An 18,712-nucleotide genomic window follows, 5' to 3' on the forward strand; every position below is an offset into this window, starting at 1 on the left:
GTACGTGTACGTTGAGAGCAACTAAAGTTTTTAATTTTGGGACCATTCAGCTGAAGAAATGTAGTGATTCTGCCCTGTCTACAGCTAGACAGCATTAGACCCAGAGCAGTTCTATATGCTGGTTGTTTATTCAAACACAACTGAAATTTATAGCTACACAGCATGTAATACATCGACATTGGCAGCACAGTTGCAGCCTGATGTGTGCCAAAATGAGCTGACCAGTGTTGCTTTTGTTTGCTGCTTAGCTTTTTCCCTCTGTTTGAATTTTTTTCAGTAACAAAAACTTCTCTCCTTTGTTACCAGCAGAGAACAAAGTTAATACATTGAGGCAGTCTGTTTCCCTCTCGCTACTTTAGTACTTTTTCCATGGACTGAAGGCAGTTCTTTCAGGGTCTCAGAGGCTTTGTGGCTGTGGTCAGCACAAATACCACCCCAGGGATAAGAACAGCCTGCAGTCACACACCCAGTTCTCCAGTATTTCCCGCTAAACAGCGTCCTTCAAGGCTGTGAGCTTGACAAGGAATACCTTAATGATAAACTCTTCCTGTAGCCAGCTTATTGTTCAGCTGCAGTTACACAGCCCAGTGAGCTTCTTTTCTCACTGTCCAAGAACCAGCTGTGCTTTGTCAGAAAAGATGAATTGGTTCTAGAGATTTGGTGTTTCTGCTTAAACCCATGGATTTAACAGAGATTAAATGACTGTTAGTAAACCAATGCTGGACAGCCCAAGTTAGAGAAATACTTGGCTTTCTGTACATGCCAGTGAGGCACAGGGAGAACCTGTCCCATGTGCAGATTTTCCCCTTTTGTGCTGTGCATGTGTGGTCATCCAGAGGAGAGTGGTCTTCTTTCTGATCTACCTCTGGCAGCCCTCAGAGACTTAGGAAGGGAATGGCTAGGGCCACCTTCTCTTTCCTTCTTGATTGTGCTCTTAAGCAGATGTTTTCAATTCATGAAAATCATTTTGTTGCAACAAAAATTAGAAGATTTAACTTGTTTGCTTAAAATGTGCATCTAGCCCTTCCCCTCCTGATCTCCACTGAGGTGGTCAAACATGTCTGTGGTGGCTAGTCAGGAAGTAATGACAGGTGTTAAAACCTTTATGAAGCTGGTTGGTTTCATTTTTATAGTTTAAACCTGAATTAATCTAAGCACACAGGGAGACATAGGCTAAAACTGAATTTGCTGCTTGCTGCAGCCCTCCAGAGCCAGCAGTATGGGCCAGGGAACAGCTGACACTGGCTCCTGAAACACAGTGGCTGTCACCATCCTCCACTTCATGCATCTTCAGTATAAAAGTGTACTGCTTATTTCATGTCACCCACAATGTAAGGTTTGTGCTTCTGGGGCAAAAGTAAATCCCTAAATTTGCTTGCATGATGACATACAATTAGCAGATGAATATCCTTTAGATAAAAATTACCAGGTTTGCTGTAGTCATGCCTGGTTTACGGAATCTGCCAGAACCAGTGCAACAAGAAAGCAGCTTGCAGTGCAGATTTAGCCAGTAGAAGATTTTAGCTTATTGCTTTCTTTGCCCTGTACTTCAGAAATAATCTATGAATCCTGTTTTTCAGGAGATGACATTATTTCTTTTCTATGGAAGGGGAGAGATTGGTTACCAGCATCAGTATATGTTTGGGATGACGGAGTTGGGTCTACTGAAAAGATAACTTTACTTACAACTCTGACACCATCTCAAAATATCTAGTCTAGCATCAAGATTAGCAGAAAGTAGGTTCCTGTTTGCAGCAGCATGTATTGGTGAGAATATGGATGCGAATTCTCTTTTGGTATCAAACCACCTCTATCTGTAATGAGGCTTGCGACCTCAAGAAGAAACAACATGGTCCATAAAGCATTTCTTATATGTCAGGTAATGGACCAGTCCTTTTTGAGCTGTACTGAGGATAGGAGTACTTGCCTTCTTTCAATTCAGATAAATGACACAGCATGAAACTGGGTAATACAAAGGTCATGTTAACTGAAACTGTTGCTATGGGAAGTATGCCTGCCAGTATTTGCAGCCAGGTGTCTTGTGGCTAGCAACTCGTTTTCTCAAGATGAGTTTTACAGGGTCCACTGGTACATTTGTGTCAGTAGCATTATAGCATCTGCATACTTTGTTGAAATTATTTTCTAGCAGTTAATTAGGACAGCTGTTAATTTCAACTTTCTCACTTCCCGAGTTTTGGAAACTGCATAAGTAAGTTGTTCAGGAAGGACAGTTCTTACAGTATGGCTAATCCATCCAGGCATTATGATAGATAGACTAATGCCCCGATCAAGAGAACTGGATACAACCCTGCCTTAGTCACGTTAAGCATAAGATCATTCTTTCAAATGTGAACAGTTATGCTTTTAATAAGAGTAGAGAAGAATTCACAAAATCATTTTATCAGCCTATATCAGTACAATATTTGCAAGTATGTCAAACATTTCATTTTCAAAGATGAGATGCATCCATGGAGGAGTCATCTACAGGAACTCAGGATCTTTCAGACTTAATCTCATTTAAAATCTCTATATCTTTGCAGTGGAGATTTAATATAATTACAAACATACAACAAGTTAATTAATTCCAGGAATTCATAATGAAAAAGCAATAACAAACACTGGATATATCTTTCAGTCTAGCAACACTGGTTGTGACCTGGATAATGCCTACAGTGAAACTGCAGAACAGAAAGCAGCATCTCTTCTGTTATGGTCCTCGGACAAGTGTGCAAACTCTCATTTAGGACAGCAGGAAGGAGCCATATAGATATCTGGTGAATAAAGGCATTATTTTGTGAGAGAGAATTAGAAATACAAAGCCATAAAGGAAGAAATAAGGCTCTTGTTTAAACTCCTGTAATTCTTATCAGTCATTTTCAGACTGCAGTGCCATTCATTCTGAAGCTGTAGAAACAGTAATCAGTGGCCCTAGTTTTTGAGGTATCTATCTGAGGATCATTTCATCTGAAAAAGCGTCTTTTCTCTGCAGTAGAGTGCAAAGAATGGAGCCATGTAATTAAACAGATAATTACTACCCAGCAGAAAGAAGACCAGGCAGACTTTAATTTGAATGTCTTTTGGGGGAAAGTGTTCTATTTTTACAGTCTGTGAGTCACTTGAAACGCAGAGACTAGAAGAGGCTGCATGTTATTGTATGGTAGCTGATAAGAACCGATTCAAAGTAAATTTTCACAGTAATCACCTAGTTATAGGTAGTAAATAAGTGGTGATCCTATATTGACTTATCTTGGTATTGGTATATGTAAGAGTTTCATATATGTTTACAAGCCTTACTGGGCTTGGGTACTCTACTTTGGTGTTAAATAATATAAACAAGGCCTGTTCTTAAAGCGGGAAGCTTAGGACAGGGCCAGAAACAGGTTAAGCATCTGTTTCTGACACAGTTTACTCTGTGAAGTTCATCATAAACATCTTTTGTTGGCATCTTCTTTTAACCTGTAAGAGCATGGCTGGGCAGAGCTGGCACCTGTGTTTGTTTCCCTGTGGGGAGCTACACTGCCTGGAAAGCCTCTGGGGAGAGCAGAGTTGAAAGGGTGCTGGTATGGGAGGTGGCTGGGTTTGGGAGCTTGGTTTCTGTTACTCCTGCTCTGCTGCGCTGGAGTGGGGTTGCATTGCAAGGCAGGTTTGCTGGAAGGGGATAAAATAGCTCCTCTCCTCTAAAGTCTTTCCAGAATGGTGATGGCTTCATCTGGGAGGCCTCACATGAGTCACCCATTTCTCACCACTTTCTCTGTTCACAGTCCACTGTCTCCTAGCTCAAATGGGCCTTGACTAAATGGGTTTCTGACAGAAGCATAAAAAACTCCAACAACCCAAACGTATGGAAATCTGGTTGCAGTAGTCAGATGGCTGTGTCCCAGTCACGTTCTGAGGGGTGTCTCTAGTTTGGCTGCATTTTGCTGTTGTGAGGCTTAGCAGGCTGCGTTGCTGGCAGTTATGCCTTTGACAGGTATACGTCCAGTCAGACAGAGCAGTGGTTTCTGTCCTCAAAGGCTGCTGCATGTGGGCCTGGAACATTAGGTTCCCTGAGCCACCTTGACACAGTGTCTGCTAGGGCCCAGATGCTGCGGGTTTAGGCTTCCTGCTGTCACCCCAGCAGTTTCTCCTCCAGCACTTCTGGGGGATGGTTCAGCTGGCTTTTCCCCTGGTGCTTGTGCTCAGCCTGAAGCAGTGGAGTCTCTCCCGCAGTGCTTTCTCTTTCCAGGTATCTCACAATCTCCCCTGTATTCATTCCTCTGTCCTTTCCATGATTTCTTTATTGTTCATGTCTTCTCCTGTCCCCTGCTGTGGCACTTCTGAGGGTTCCTCTATCAGAAACTACTGCAGCACCTGGATAATAGTTCAGTTCCAGTAGGGCAGCTTTACCCTCAAATGCAAGGAAACTTCTCCACAGTTTTCTAAGATGAAGTGAAACCCAGTTGGAAGGCAGCTGTGTCTATAGCAGGCTGTCTTTGCTCCTGGAAGAGTTTGTTTTACATCTTTTGCACTAAGAAACAGTTCAGCGTGCTACACTTACTGGTCACCATGTCCATTTGGGAGGCTGTGTGATTAGGAAGATGGCCTGAGCAGCATGTGATGGGAACCATCTGCAGGGGAAGAGGATTGGAGCTGCCTGTGGGGGTGTATGAATTAGGATCCAGCTGCTCAGGGTGGGCTCGTGGTGCGGGGGCTGCACGGCTCCAGGCTGCTGGAAGGTAAGGTGGCCACTGGGAGCTGCGAAGGAGGAAGCTGAGAAGGAAGCAGGAGGTCAGCCAGGCCTCTCCTTGGAGAGGAGAGAAAACGTAGAAGGGGGGGTGGGGAGGAGTGCATGAAGCTGCTAATGCCCATGTCAGAGCATGATGTAATAGATTATGATAGTTGCACAGCAGTGCAGAATGTTTGGTTGTAGGTAGCAGCATGCTGTAAAAATGCATTATTTTGTCTGAGAAAGGGCTGTACTGGTGAGCAAAGAAGAAAACGCCTTGTGAGCTCACGATGCTGCCTATGGGCAATGGAAGCTGTTACTCAGCTGAGTTGCTCAGGCAGTAGGAGAGCACAGAGAGTGGTTTTGCCCTTGAAGGCAAGGAAGCTTCTTGTTTGTCTTTCTAAAATGCAGAGCATGCATTTTTCAAAAAGCATATTTCCTCTTGGATTCAGCTCAGAGTTTTTCTTTTCTGGTTCCAGACTTCTGAATTCTTGGGGTAGAAAGAAAGGAAAAAGGGGGGTGGTGGGGTGGTGGGTGGTGTTTCTAATGGAAACCCTGACAGTCTGAACTGCTTTTGCTGTCTGCGGTGTAGTGCTTCCTGTAACCTATATGGCCAAATGCCAGCACAACATCTAATACACTCTTGGCTGCTGGAAGTTCAAGCAAAGGGGATTGCTATATTGGAATATGCTAGGGAAGAAAAACTGAGTTCGAGTGCTAAGTTGCTGTTGAGCCAGAGGGGGAGTAACTTCAAAGGAATAAACTGAAGATTTCAGTGTTTTGTTAGATTTGGTGGTCAGCTCACCTCCTGTACTACCAAGGCAGGCACACGGGAATAGGAGACACCTAGCAGATTACAATAGAAAAATACACAACCCCACCAGCTTTTCAGTGATCAAGTGGCAGCTGGTTTTCCTGGAAGCATAAATCTCTTCCATTATATGGTGAGATAATGAGATTCTCATGCTTCCCACTGCGAAGTGTTTCACTGTGGCACAAACACACCATGATCCCTTACGTCTACTAGAGTGGGTGAGAATCCGAGAACTTCTTTACACCTCTGCCCTGGCAATGTAAGGTAAGAGCATGCTGGCTGCACCCGAGAGCCCAGAGGGATAGCTGGGCTCCCTTTCTGTCAGATTTTTGCTTCCAGGCCTTACAGCCAAGATTGGTGCTGCTGTTTATATATAGGATGCAAACACTAGAAGAATATTTAAGCTCAACAAATGCTATGTAATCACTCAAATGCAAAAAGATGAAATCACCTCTTTCAGGATGAGTGTCTAATTTATGTTTAGCTCCAGTCCTCAGTGTGTCTGGTGTGATGGTGAAGGAAATTAGTGGGTTTAACTTTTGCTTCCTTCCACAACATGGATGATGCACACTCTACAACCCATAAAGCTACCTGAAATTCACCCTTGCTGCATCCTCCTTCACCTTTTGCTTCTTGCTCAGCCTTAGTTCCTCTGCAGCTCCTGCTGCCTGCTCCCCAAGGTCTTGTTTGTACAGTGGGATGTGCAGATCCCACTGCACAGTACTGAGGAAATGTAACACCATGACAAAGATGACCTACAGCCCTTTTACCTCTTTGCTTAAGTCGAGGCAGGTTGTTGGCTCAGCCTGTCTTACAGAGCTGTGATCAGTAGGTGGTGGGTTTCATTCCCTTTCTGCTGATTCAGCATAAGCAACTGATGGTTTGGAGGTCATGGCACTCACTGGTTGAATGACAGTGGAAAGGATTATGGTGAATGGTGTGAAATGTACTGGGTCTTTTCCTCTGCTTCTTTCATGGATGAAATAATTAATATGGCCTGATTCTTTCTTCCCTAAAACTCAGGAGCCTCCTCAATTTACCACCACAATTCAGTTTCTCATTTAGCAGCTTCAAGCCTTTTATTGGGCAAGCCTAAATTAAAAACACTCAGTGCTTCATTGGCTTTTAAGGTAAAATGTGAGAGGTGACCAGCTCTCACAGCTGTGCCTGAGTGTCGTGGTTTAAACCCAGTCAGGTAATTCGTTCGCTCACTTCCCCCCCTTTCTTGCCCTCCCCCTGCTCCTGGAGGGACAGAGAGGAGAATCGAAAAGAATGCAACTCTCATGTTTAGTAACTAAGGTATAACACAAATCACTACTGCTACCACCAATGATAATAATGATAAAGGAAATAACAAGGGAAGAGAATACAACACCTCAGCACCAGCTGACCGATAACTCGCCCCCCTCAGCCCGACCAAGCACCGACTGATACCTCCTCCAACCCTGCAGTCTCCCAGCCCTTCCGGCTAACTCCCAGTTACATCCTGGGCATGACGTGCTGTGGTATGGAATACCTCTTTGGTCAGTTTGGGTCAGGTGTCCTGTCTCTGCTTCCTCCTGGCTTCCCCTCCTCCCTGGTAGAGCATGAGTCTCACAAAGTCCTTGGTCAAACCAAAACATCCTTGTTATCAGCTCTGTTCCTGAGCTGAAAGTCAAAACACTGCACTGCACCAGCTACCAAGAAGGAGAAAAAATGACTGCTACTGCTGAACCCAGGACACTGAGCAGGGCACCTCTCAGGGGGAGAGGTCTTTCATTACCTCTGCACTTGTAAACATTTGGCTTTTCCCCTATAAGGTACTTCACTTAATTGCTGGGTTCGCATTCGTTGCATGGGAGCTCATGTAGTGTGGTGACATGACTCTACATGGCTGGTGGCCAGCACAGAGTCAGTGATGTCACTGCAAGGCTTGGGGCTGATCTTACTTTGAGTCTCCGCATTTCCTTCCCTCCTACCTGACAGGGACTCTGACCACATACATAAAAATTATTAAAAGCTAATGGCAAATTTGCCCTTCTCTCTCCTGAAAACAGGAGTCTGCAGGTTCAGGCTTTGTTACAGGAAAATCCAAGCAGTTAGATCACACCAATAGCAAAAAAACCCAAACCCCAGATCCCTCATATGATGTCATCCTGCCACAGCAACCCACATCAAGCTGATAAACTGACTTATTTTTGGATTTTTCTGTGGATAACAAAATATACTTCAGGGTTGAGTCTCCCACCAGTGATCCCCCACACTGTATTCCTGTCCCTGTTTTCACACCCCAACATCAGTAATGCCATAAGAAGTGTATACATGTTTGCATAGGTTAGGTTATGAATGACCATCTTTGATTTCTTTAATAAATGGGAAAAGGTGCATGAGCAAATAGTATGGTTAATTTACTGTTGAAGAGTAGGGATCTTACCCTTTTCCTAAGCTTAGGGAAGGCAGTGATTACGGAACTGCTTTTTCTTCTGATAAATGCTTACCCTGAGACAGTTTTAAAGGGAAAAAAATACCTGTGCAAGTTTTGAGACATCGCTTGGTTACACTTTTAAACAATTCGTTCTTCTACTTCAGCTTAGGGTATCCTAGGTACACTGTAATCTGTATATGACTGTAGTCTTCTGCAGTAGCTGCAGGTATAGAGGTATGAATCTTGCCTCAATGCATTTCCAACTGGCAACCCTCCCCATCCTCAACAGCTATTCTTCCAACTCACCCCAACCCCCCGGCTTGCGTAAACTTGCATTGTGTGTGGAGTCCTGGAAGGCTTTTGGAAGCATTGACCTTCTTAATGGTAGGAATTTTTCTTCCGTTGTGCAGTGTTTCCAAGTGGGCCAGAGGCCGTCTCCAAGGCAGTAAGGGCTTGCAGAGTCTCCCCTTTCTTTTTGGGCAAAGACCTTCTTGCCTCTTCAGCTGCTTGCATTCAGTGGGTCTAGCAGTCACCAAGGGGATGGAGAGCAGCTGCAGAGGCACTTCTGGGGCACGGGTCTGAATCAACTATAACTGGTACTCCCTTCAGCATCTCAACACATGAGTTTATCTTCTCCTATTGCTAGTGTGGAGTGCTGAGACCACCACATCAGGTGGCCTGAGCCCACCTCATTAACTCTGATCTGATTAAAGTGGAATTACTGAATCATTTCACAGGGCTGACAGTGCCTGCTAAACAGCTGCTGAGTAGGAGGCCATCACTTTGGTTGTCTGCTGGTAGATGAAGAGGTCAAAAGCATGCAGAAGCTCCTTGTAGTATTCCTGCTGCGTAACGGTTTGTTAGGGACAGTTTGCATATGTGAAATCCCCCTTTAGTTAAGCTGGGGTATTACATCTGTACAAATATTTTACACATTGAATTGTTCAGGTATTCAGCCTATTGACATATTTGGAAGTACGAGAAGCAAAGGCAGGGTTATTTTGCCTGGCTGGTGCAACCCCCTTGGATTGAGTGTTAATCTCCTGTGGTTGTGCAGAAGATAAGAATAATCAGGATCACTGCCACTGAGGAAGCGACCCGCATGGTGTTGTGCAAGTCTGATCCCTCCCTGCCTTTAGCCTTCCTCTCTTCCTTTCTTAAACTGTTGTTGTTCAGTTGTGCTGCTCCATGGGAGCCTGTTGCAGTGCCACCTCATTGATCACAGCTGCTTAATTTCCTGTTTCTTCAGCAGCATTTACAAGCTTCTTCTGTTATTTTGCTAGGAAATGAGAAGATAGTTTCAGACTTTGCAATGGAAATTGGCTTTGTTAGTATATGCTGTTGTTTAATGTGGCACAACAGCAGCCGCACAGGAGACTGTCAAAACTAAATAGCATGCCTTCGCTTAGCAAACAAGCATCTGCTTAACCCCTGTCTCGAGGGTTGCTTCCAAGGATTGAATCAAAAAGCTTTTACTAAGATCTGACCCCAGCACATAATAAGACATACAAATGCCCAGAACGATAGAAGGGTCTGCTGGTTTTCCGTGACGTTAGCCTGGCAGCGCTACTGCAGTGTATAAAAGCCAGGAGGAACAATTGCTTGCTGCAGTCCCAGGCCCTTAAAAGGGGAGAGTTCTCAATGCACACGCAAAAAGGCTTCCTATAGCAAAAGCCCTGTCTTCAGAAACAGCGTTGCACTGTTGCGCAGCCTGCTGTATTTGCATTGATATTTCCCAGTATGCTGTAATGTTTTGCTTTGGTGTTTTAGAAGAAAGAAGTTGCTTCTCCGTCATTTGAATATAGAACAGCCGATGTCTAATAGGTTGTTTGTTGTAGTCAGGAAATATATTTTAGTTTAATAATCCCAGTAAATTCTAAATCTCATCTAAATTCTGTATTTCTTAGGGCTTCTTTTTGAAAACAGGTAATTAGGGACTGATAATAAAATGTTATGTGGGCAAATTGCCTTCAGTAAATGATGGGAAAATGTTCTTGGCTGACAGACTAATACTAAAGATTTTTAGGTGAGGTCTCTGGATAAAACAGTAACTTGAATAGTGTTCTGTTGTCATTCTTCAGCATCTGGGAGCACTGTGTAGCAATCTGTCAGACTTGTGTTCTAAGGACTCCTAAGAAGAAAGGTAACTAACTGAGAGCTGGTAACAACTAACAATAAAGAAAACATGGAAAAATTATCACACTGATTTAAAGAAATGGGACAGAGCTAACTTAAGAAGTAGGAACAAGGGTATGTGTACAGCAAAACCTGCACTCCCAGTTAAATCTAAAGCAGACAGCAAGCCCAAACTCTGTGAGCCTGTAGAAAAAAGTTTGTAATGTTTCCAAAATGAATTTGTTCCTTCCAGCAGGGAGAACAAACAGCAATAATTCCACAGGTAGATTGTCTGTAAATGAAAACTCTCATTTATTGTACATCGCCATGGAGAACTGGAAGGATCTGTTGCAGAAACTTAATTCAGACAGAGCATATTTTTGTTCTGTGTTCTTTCTCTTGAAGATTGGCTTCTCTTCAAAGACACTGGGACAAGAACAAAACCTGATTTATTAAGTAAAAGAAATCTCTATCATTAATATTTACTGTACTCCTGCCAGATCTGTCTCAAGGAAGACTGTTGACAGGAGATAATTGTTGCTTTATCAGACTATGCTGACATAAAATTGCACAACACAAACTCGAGCTTTCTACTTTTATGGATAGCAAAAGCTTAAGTGCCTGTATCTTAATTTACAGCATTAAATAGCTAAGAAAGCCACACAGTGCAGCTTAAATACACAATATTTGAATAAGTGTAAGAATAACTGAATCAAATGCACAAAACATGGGAATGAGAATAGTTAATCCAGACAGCACCTTTTATATACAAATCTAGATTTTATCAGGAGCTGCTTTTGTGCTCTTGTGTGCAGCGAATATAAATGAATGCCAGGGATAAGGATGCTTGGCTCCCCTTTCCAGCCCCTTGAAAACTGCCGGTTGTGCTCTCCACCTTGTTTCATTCAGTGACATGATCATCTGCTTCTGGCTCAGTGCCCCCCATCCAGCGCCCTCCTCTGCCTTCCCCGCAGGGACTCTTCAGCAAACAACATCATGTGCCCCTGTGCTGCTTTGTGCAGTCCACAAACAACTGCAAAACGCTTCTCTCCCTTCAACAGTTTTTGAAGACTGTCTCATTGCAGAGGCTGTAAAAGAAAAGGTAACCGGCAGGCGATGGATTGGATGAAGCTATTGCTGGTGTGCTGTTCGGGGTTAGCTCACACCCCATCTCTGCGTGTCATGCCTGAAAAGCCCATTATCAGCTACTGGAGGCCAAAATGGTGAGCAGAGATGCCAGGCTCTGTAGTAATGCAAGTAAATGACCAAAACCAGAGAGCCACAGGCAGGCAAGCCCCAGGTGCTGAGCAGCAGCTACAAAGGCAGGCATAGAGGCAGTTAAAGCTTCTGTCAAAAAAAGCAAAGAGATGTAAGGGACCTGGCCAGGCTCTGCCCTTTCTCATACACTGGTAAAAGAAAACCAGGGCTGAGACTTTATATGTTTTTTCCCTTTGTGGCTTGTCACAGCCTGGCCTTTAAGTGGTTTTTGTTCAACTGCATCAGCTTGCACATGTATTAGATGTAGATCAAGGCTATGCTGTTAGCTGTAGAAAGTGCAGCCTGCCTTTTTTGTACTGTATAAAATGGTTCTGGAGTTCTCTGTAGATTAAAGTTGGAAGAGCACAGAGACTGATGAGCTATTTGTGTTGCATTTAACCCATTTGCCTGTTGAGAAGCAGACTGTGACTTTCCAAGCAGCAACACAACCTCTCCTACCTTGTTCTTTGCATATGGACATTTTTCCTTCCCCTCCCTTGCATTCATTTTCCCAGCAACAGAGAGGTTGTTCTTGGGGGTCTCTGGAAACTGCTGCTCTGGTTACAGGTAGTTTGACAGTTAAGTGCTTTGGATTGCCGGTTTTTGCTTTAGCCCATGGTTTGCTCTGTTGGTGGGTGGTAAAGCATCTTCTATGTTGTTTAAGCTGCAGGAGCCATTGAAATGAGCCCTATAGCCTGTGAGCATCTCTTCAGTAGTTATTGAGAAGCAGAAGGCAAAGCTCCTCTTGATGCTCCTACTTGAGCACCCCTTTTTGGGCAGGTAGGGAGAGGCAGGAAAGGATCTCTGCGCAGCTCAGCCGTTGTTACTGGTACTGGAGCTGTGAGCTAAAAACTTGGTGAAGAAACCTGTGCCTCTCCACTTGCTGTTAGCTAGCATGAAATCCAGGGAGTGCCGTTTCCATGGTGGGCATGCTGATCTGGCTTATTTGAGTCATCTGTTACAGACTGCCTGATCAAGGAGAGCCTGCGGATGAAGCACTCCATAGACAGACAGGAAAAGCCTCACGCTCACAGGCCCTTGTTCTCATGGGTGACTTCAACCACCCTGACATCTGTTGGAAGGACGGTACGGCCCGGCACAAGCAATCCAGAAGGTTCCTCAATTGTGTAGAGGACAACTTCCTTCTGCAAGTAATAGAGGAGCTGACAAGGAGAGGTGCCATGCTTGACCTCGTGCTCACCAACAGAGAAGGGCTGGTTGGAAATGTGATGCTCCAGGGCAGCCTTGGTTGCAGCAATCATGAGATGGTCGAATTTGAGATCCTCAGGACAGTGAGAAGAGCGTGCAGCAAGCTCACTGCCCTGGACTTCAAGAGAGCAGACTTTGGCCTCTACAGGAACCTGCTTAGGAAGGTTCCATGGGATACAGCCCTAGAGGGCAGAGGAGCCCAAGACTGTTGGTTGATATTCAAGGATCACCTGCTGCAAGCTCAGGAGTGTTGCATCCCAACCAGAAAGAAGTGCAGCAGGAGGGCCAGGAGACCTCCTTGGATGGATAAAGAGCTGCTGAGGAAAATTCAAATGAAAAAAGAGGCTTATAAAAGGTGGAAGCAAGGACAGGTGGCATGGGAAGAGTACAGGGATGTTGTCCTGGAAGCTAGGGACCAAGTTAGGAAAGCTAAGGCTCAGTTACAATTAAACTTAGCTAGAGGTATTAAAGATAACAGGAAGGGATTCTACAAGTACATAGCAAATAAAAAACAGACTAGGGAGAATGTAGGCCCACTCAGGAAGCTCTCAGGAGAGCTGGCTACACAGGATTTGGAGAAGGCTGAGGTTCTGAATGACTTCTTTGCTTCGGTCTTCACTGCCAAAGGCTCTGACTGCACCACCCAAGTCTTGGAAGGCAGATGCAGGGACTGTGAGAATGAAGACCTTGGGCCCACTGTAGGAGAGGATCTGGTTCGAGACCATCTTAAAAATCTGAACGTGCACAAGTCCGTGGGACCTGGTGAAATCCATCCACGGGTCCTGAAGGAGCTGGCAAATGAAGTTGCTAAGCCATTGGCCATCATATTTGAAAGATCATGGCAGTCAGGTGAAGTTCCCAATGACTGGAAAAAGGGAAATATAGCCCCCATTTTCAAGAAGGGGCAAATGGATGACCCAGGGAACTACAGAGCAGTCAGTCTCACCTCTGTGCCTGGCAAAATCTTGGAGCAGATTCTCCTGGAAGGCACATGAAAATCAACAAGGTGCTTGGTGACAGCCAGCATGGCTTCACTAAGGGGAAATCCTGCCTGACCAATTTGGTGGCCTTCTATGATGGAGCTACAGAACTGATGGACAGGGGTAGAGCAGTTGATGTCATCTACCTGGACTTGTGCAAAGCATTCGACACTGTCCCACACAACATCCTTGTCTCTAAATTGGAGAGACATCAATTTGATGGATGGACCACTCGGTGGATAAAGAACTGGCTGGATGGCTGCATGCAAAGAGTTGTGGTCAATGGCTCAATGTCCTTCTGGAGACCAGTAACGAGTGGTGTCCCTCAGGGATCGGTGTTGGGACCGGTCTTGTTCAACATCTTTGTCACTGACATGGACAGTGGGATTGAGTGCGCCCTCAGCAAGTTTGCCAATGACACCAAGCTGTGTGGTTCGGTTGATACACTGGAGGGAAGGAATGCCATCCAGAGGGACCTTGACACGCTTGTGAGGTGGGCTGATGCCAACTTCATGAAGTTTAACCATGCCAAGTGCAAGGTCCTACACCTGGGTTGGGGCAATCCCAGGCACAGCTACAGGTTGGGCAGAGAAGAGATTCAGAGCAGCCCTGCAGAGAAGGACATGGGGGTGTTGGTCCATGAGAAAATGAACATGAGCCGGCTGCAGTGTGCACTTGCAGCGCAGAAAGCCAACCCTATCCTGGGCTGCATCAAAAGGAGCGTGACCAGCAGGTCAAAGGAGGTGATCCTGCCCCTCTACTCTGCTCTCGTGAGACCTCACCTGGAGTATTGTGTGCAGTTCTGGTGTCCTCAACATAAAAAGGACATGGAACTGTTGGAACAAGTCCAGAGGAGGGCCATGAGGATGATCAGGGGACTGGAGCATGTCCCATGTGAAGACAGCTGAGGAAGTTGGGACTGTTCAGCCTGGAGAAGAGAAGGCTGCGTGGAGACCTCATAGCAGCCTTCCAGTATCTGAAGGGAGCCTGTAGGGATGCTGGGGAGGGACTGTTCATTAGGGACTGTAGTAACAGGACAAGGGGTAACGGGTTAAAACTTAAACAGGGTAAGTCTAGGTTGGATATAAGGAGGAAATTCTTTCCTGTTAGGGTGGTGAGGCACTGGAATAGTTGCCCAGGGAGGTTGTGAATGCTCCATCCCTGGCAGTGTTCAAGACCAGGTTGGACGAAGCCTTGGGTGATATGATTTAGCATAGGGTGTCCCTGCCCACGGCAGGGGGTTGGAACTGGATGATCTTAAGGTCCTTTCCAACCCTAACGATTCTATGATTCTATGATTCTATCTTTATTTACTTTTTCTAGCAAGTAGGAGTCAGGTAGTCATCAAATGAGAGGTGCATGTCCTGATAAACTTTCTGTCTGCACTGAAATGGAGTAGTAAAAGGTTTGGTAGTGAAAACATGACTTTTTTTCTTTTGTTATGCTAGGCCTGTATATGCTTCACAAATTTAGCTATCTGAGGGAGAAAATCAGGTGAGAGTCTGACCATATTTAAGTCCATAGTTAAGACTTTTCTCCAAATTTTGTTTTCATCTGTGAGAAAGCCACTGTATTTTATCAAGTTATGGGCTGTAGTCAGTGTTTCTCCAGGAATACTCTGTACTCTTGTAAAAAAAGAAACTCAGTAAACTTCTGATAACTGTACTTGACAGCAGCGCTGCAGCCTCCTTGGGGGCTGAGTTTATCAGCTTCAGGCATACACCACACAACCAGTAGCTTTCAAGAGCTGGTCTAGTTTTGGTGGAGAAGGATGTAGCTTCTTGGTCCTGGTTATGACTCAGCCATAAGGCAGGTTTGCTGTTAAACACAGGTTCTCTGGTTTGTGAGTGATGGGGACGTGAACTTGAAACATTTCCTTGTTGGCAGCAACTATGTTGGCATTTCATATCCGGCTTCTTAACTCAGTTATTTTTAACCATCAAAAGGCTTGTGATCATCAGAGAAAATGGCAACCACTGTACAGTCAGAAAAATACATAGTGTGGTCATGCCGGTTACACAGAACAGGAAACTAGTGATGAACAGAGGAGAAGGAACTGTGGTGTTTAGTCTGAAACAGCTGCGGGGCTCAGCAGGATGACAGCACAGCTTATCCAGGTCTGTCCAAGATAAAGCAGTATTTTATACTTAATGTAGTTTGGCCAATCAGCCAGGAAACACTGCATAAAATTTGTCATTGGTTCTGAAATGTAGGCAGTGATGAAATCCCTTCACAGAGAATGGATATCACTCACTAATGGATTTTGCTGCCCCAGAGAATAATGACATTTAGCTCATTCATGCTCATGATGTTGTGTCATCGTTAGAAAAATGCTGGAGGAAGGACTTTCTTTTGTGAAATGTCTGGCGTTTATAGACATTGACTTTAGACAGATGACGGGGTTTGCATTTTGTGTATATGAACTGCTTACTAGCTAGGACCCAGCTTTTCTTTCTCAAGTGAGCAAGTTTTCTTGCATCTGGCTGAATTTCTTTAAACAAGCAATTGAAGAAGCCTAACGTACTGTAAAATAGAATAGTCTAACTGAGGAAAATGCAAAAAAAGTCTTTCCAGCTGTTCTTTGTAACCATTTACTGTACGGAAAAAACCGAGAACTGTTTTCTATCTTACTGCTTGGTAGAAATTTGGGGATTAGTTGAAATCTAATAGATAAATCAGCACCATACATAAAAAGTACAACTTTCAGCCCACTTCTAGAAGGGCTGAAAGCACCTTTACTAGCTATTTTCATAAAGGCACCAGGTTGAATAAAGGGCTTTACAGTGCAGGACAAATAAACCAGTAATATTTATGGGATCTGAAAGGTTGTGCTCATTTTCCGGATGAACTGGTTGTGTTTAAGCAAAAACTATTTTTCATTAATTCTTCCTGTTCTTCTGATTAAAATTTTAAAGAAAACAGAGTGTAGCCACTAGCATATTCGGCATTTTGATTAAATTTCTCATCTTTGTGCAAAGACAAATCATGTGTTCAGGGACTCCAGATCAGTAAAACATCTAATCTGAGCTTTCTCTTTCTGGGCTGAAGCACAGCAGGATGTTCAGGTAGTTTAGCAGGATGGGAAGCTGTGGCTTTTGCTCCTGCATCACTAGAAATGTGTTTTCCCTCTGCAGCAGTCAGTCACCTGTTTTGAGTATCCCACTGTTTACCTGATCACTGGGCTGACTCCAGGATCCTTTCATTGCAATAGCAGTTTACTGAACTGGCAGTGGAATTTTTTCTATTGTCCCAATGTGGCCAAATAAGCAGATGCAGTGTGAGGGTTGGGTTGGTTTTTTTTTTGTTTGTTTTTTTTTTTTTTTTCTTTTTCCAGGCAAGAAAATCAATGTAGGAAAACTCGAGAGGAAAAAAGGTCAGAATGTTTATGATGATGCCTAAATAAAGCTGAGTGAGGGCTAGCTAAACACAAACTCAAAACCAGATGCAGACATTCGTAAGTATTTGAAAAGTGCAAGTTTGAACCACAGGTAGAGATGCTAGAATGTTTTGCAAGCTCTGTATGCCTAGCAGTAATGTGTGAAAACAGAGGATGCAGCAGAAACAGATTAAAATTAGGACTAGGCCACTATTATCTGAAATAAGCCTTTCACAAGGAAAACCACAGGATAGCTCCAAGTTTAGATAAAACACTGCATGGTGTGTACTAGAGACCAGTCAGTAAAGAAATGTTGGATGGATGAGGAAGGGTAGCCTTTTGCTAATCCTGGTACCTAGGAGTGAGCATAACTGTTACAACATGTGTTGTGTTTGGTGTTAAACTGGTCATTTGTTAAACTCCTGTCTTTCTGTTTTTATTTCTAGGCCTCTTCCTTATTTTAGGTTTGATAATTTACCCTGCAGGTTGGGGATGCCAGAAAGCAATAAGCTATTGTGGACCTTATGCTTCTGCTTACAAACTAGGAGACTGCTCCGTGGGCTGGGCTTTCTACACAGCTATTGGTGGCACTATTCTGACGTTCATCTGTGCAGTCTTCTCGGCGCAAGCTGAAATAGCCACGTCCAGTGACAAAGTGCAAGAAGAAATAGAAGAAGGAAAAAACCTTATCTGCCTCCTTTAACTCCAGTGGGGAAAAGATACCAGTGCCTGGATCTTAATCTGCTTTCCATTGACTGGTCAAGCAGATCCACTTACTTTTTTCTACCATTTGTGTGATTGAGCCCCATGCATTCCAGCCCCGAACTACTGAAATGGTCTTTCTCCCTTGCTCAGCAATGAGGATCAGGGAAAGAATCCCAAGAAAGCAGAATGTAAATATTTGGGGATTTTTTTTAGTTTCATTCTATGATCAGGACACAGTGGAATACAGTAATCTGACTGGGAGGTGAGGAATCATGTATATAGCAGGAATGTTGCTGTTATAACTGACAAATTCTGATTGATCGGATTGCCTTACCCACCTTGTCCACTTTGAGGAATTTGGATTTAAAATAATAAAAGCCAGCACATTTTTTTTCTTATACAGAAAAGAGAAGCCTATTTTAATTAGGCTTTGTTTCCAAGGGCTCCCCTCACCACCACCTTGTTTGGTACCATCCTTTTCACTGAGGTGCTTTTGATATTAAACTCACTTAAAGTACAGTGCCTTCTCAGACAGGAAGTACATGTTGGAGAGAGGAAAGCTGATGTGACACAGTTTACAATGACCTTTAAACATTTATGAAGTTGAGTCCCTGCCAGCTTTATTTGTCTTACAACTTACAGTGCAAAGTGTATGCCACTTGTTACGTAGCAGGTACATGATTGTGTTTCCATTGGCTAGACAGAGAAGCTGCTGTTACACCGGCTTTCACCTGACTCGGATAAAATTGTTTGAAGTAACCATTGTTAGAAATATTTCTGCAGCCTTTATTAATAAACTCCTGACATCCCAATCAGATGACAACTCCCCAGAGCATATCTGAGCATTGTCCTATGAATGCCAACAGCCTGGCCTGGGCAGATCACATGCTGGACTTCCAACAGTATTATTCTTTCTCTTGACAGCGAGAACTCATTCCTAGTTTACAGATCAGTGGCTCATGACTCAGGGCTACACGAGTCCTCAAGAAATACACATTTTTTCAGGAAGTCTTGCAAATTCCACATGCCTGGCAAGATCTTTTCCTGTTTGTTTTTTTTTAACCTGCTTGTAGTATGGACCCTTTTCCAACTCAGTCAGGAGAAATAAAAGAGACCTTGCCACAAATGACATTCCTTTATCAAAGAC

The 18,712-nt window shown here is 44.0% G+C and overlaps 1 protein-coding gene across 5 annotated transcripts in view; it reads left to right on the plus strand.

Moving 5' to 3' along the window:
• LHFPL2 (LHFPL tetraspan subfamily member 2) overlaps nt 1-17,953 on the plus strand; it is a 132,632-nt gene extending 114,679 nt beyond the window's left edge. For all 5 annotated transcript variants that reach the window (XM_062612432.1, XM_062612433.1, XM_062612431.1 and 2 more), the window contains one exon: nt 17,307-17,953. In XM_062612432.1, coding sequence (XP_062468416.1) covers nt 17,307-17,563 — 257 coding nt within the window. In that variant the 3' untranslated portion in view covers nt 17,564-17,953. The remainder of the gene's footprint in view (nt 1-17,306) is intronic.
• The last annotated feature ends 759 nt before the right edge of the window (nt 17,954-18,712 follow it).

Source organism: Pezoporus occidentalis, unplaced genomic scaffold (genome assembly GCF_034315485.1).
Source record: "Pezoporus occidentalis ecotype Australia unplaced genomic scaffold, CSIRO_AGI_Poc_V1 ctg16, whole genome shotgun sequence".
In the NCBI taxonomy this organism is placed as follows: domain Eukaryota; kingdom Metazoa; phylum Chordata; class Aves; order Psittaciformes; family Psittacidae; genus Pezoporus; species Pezoporus occidentalis.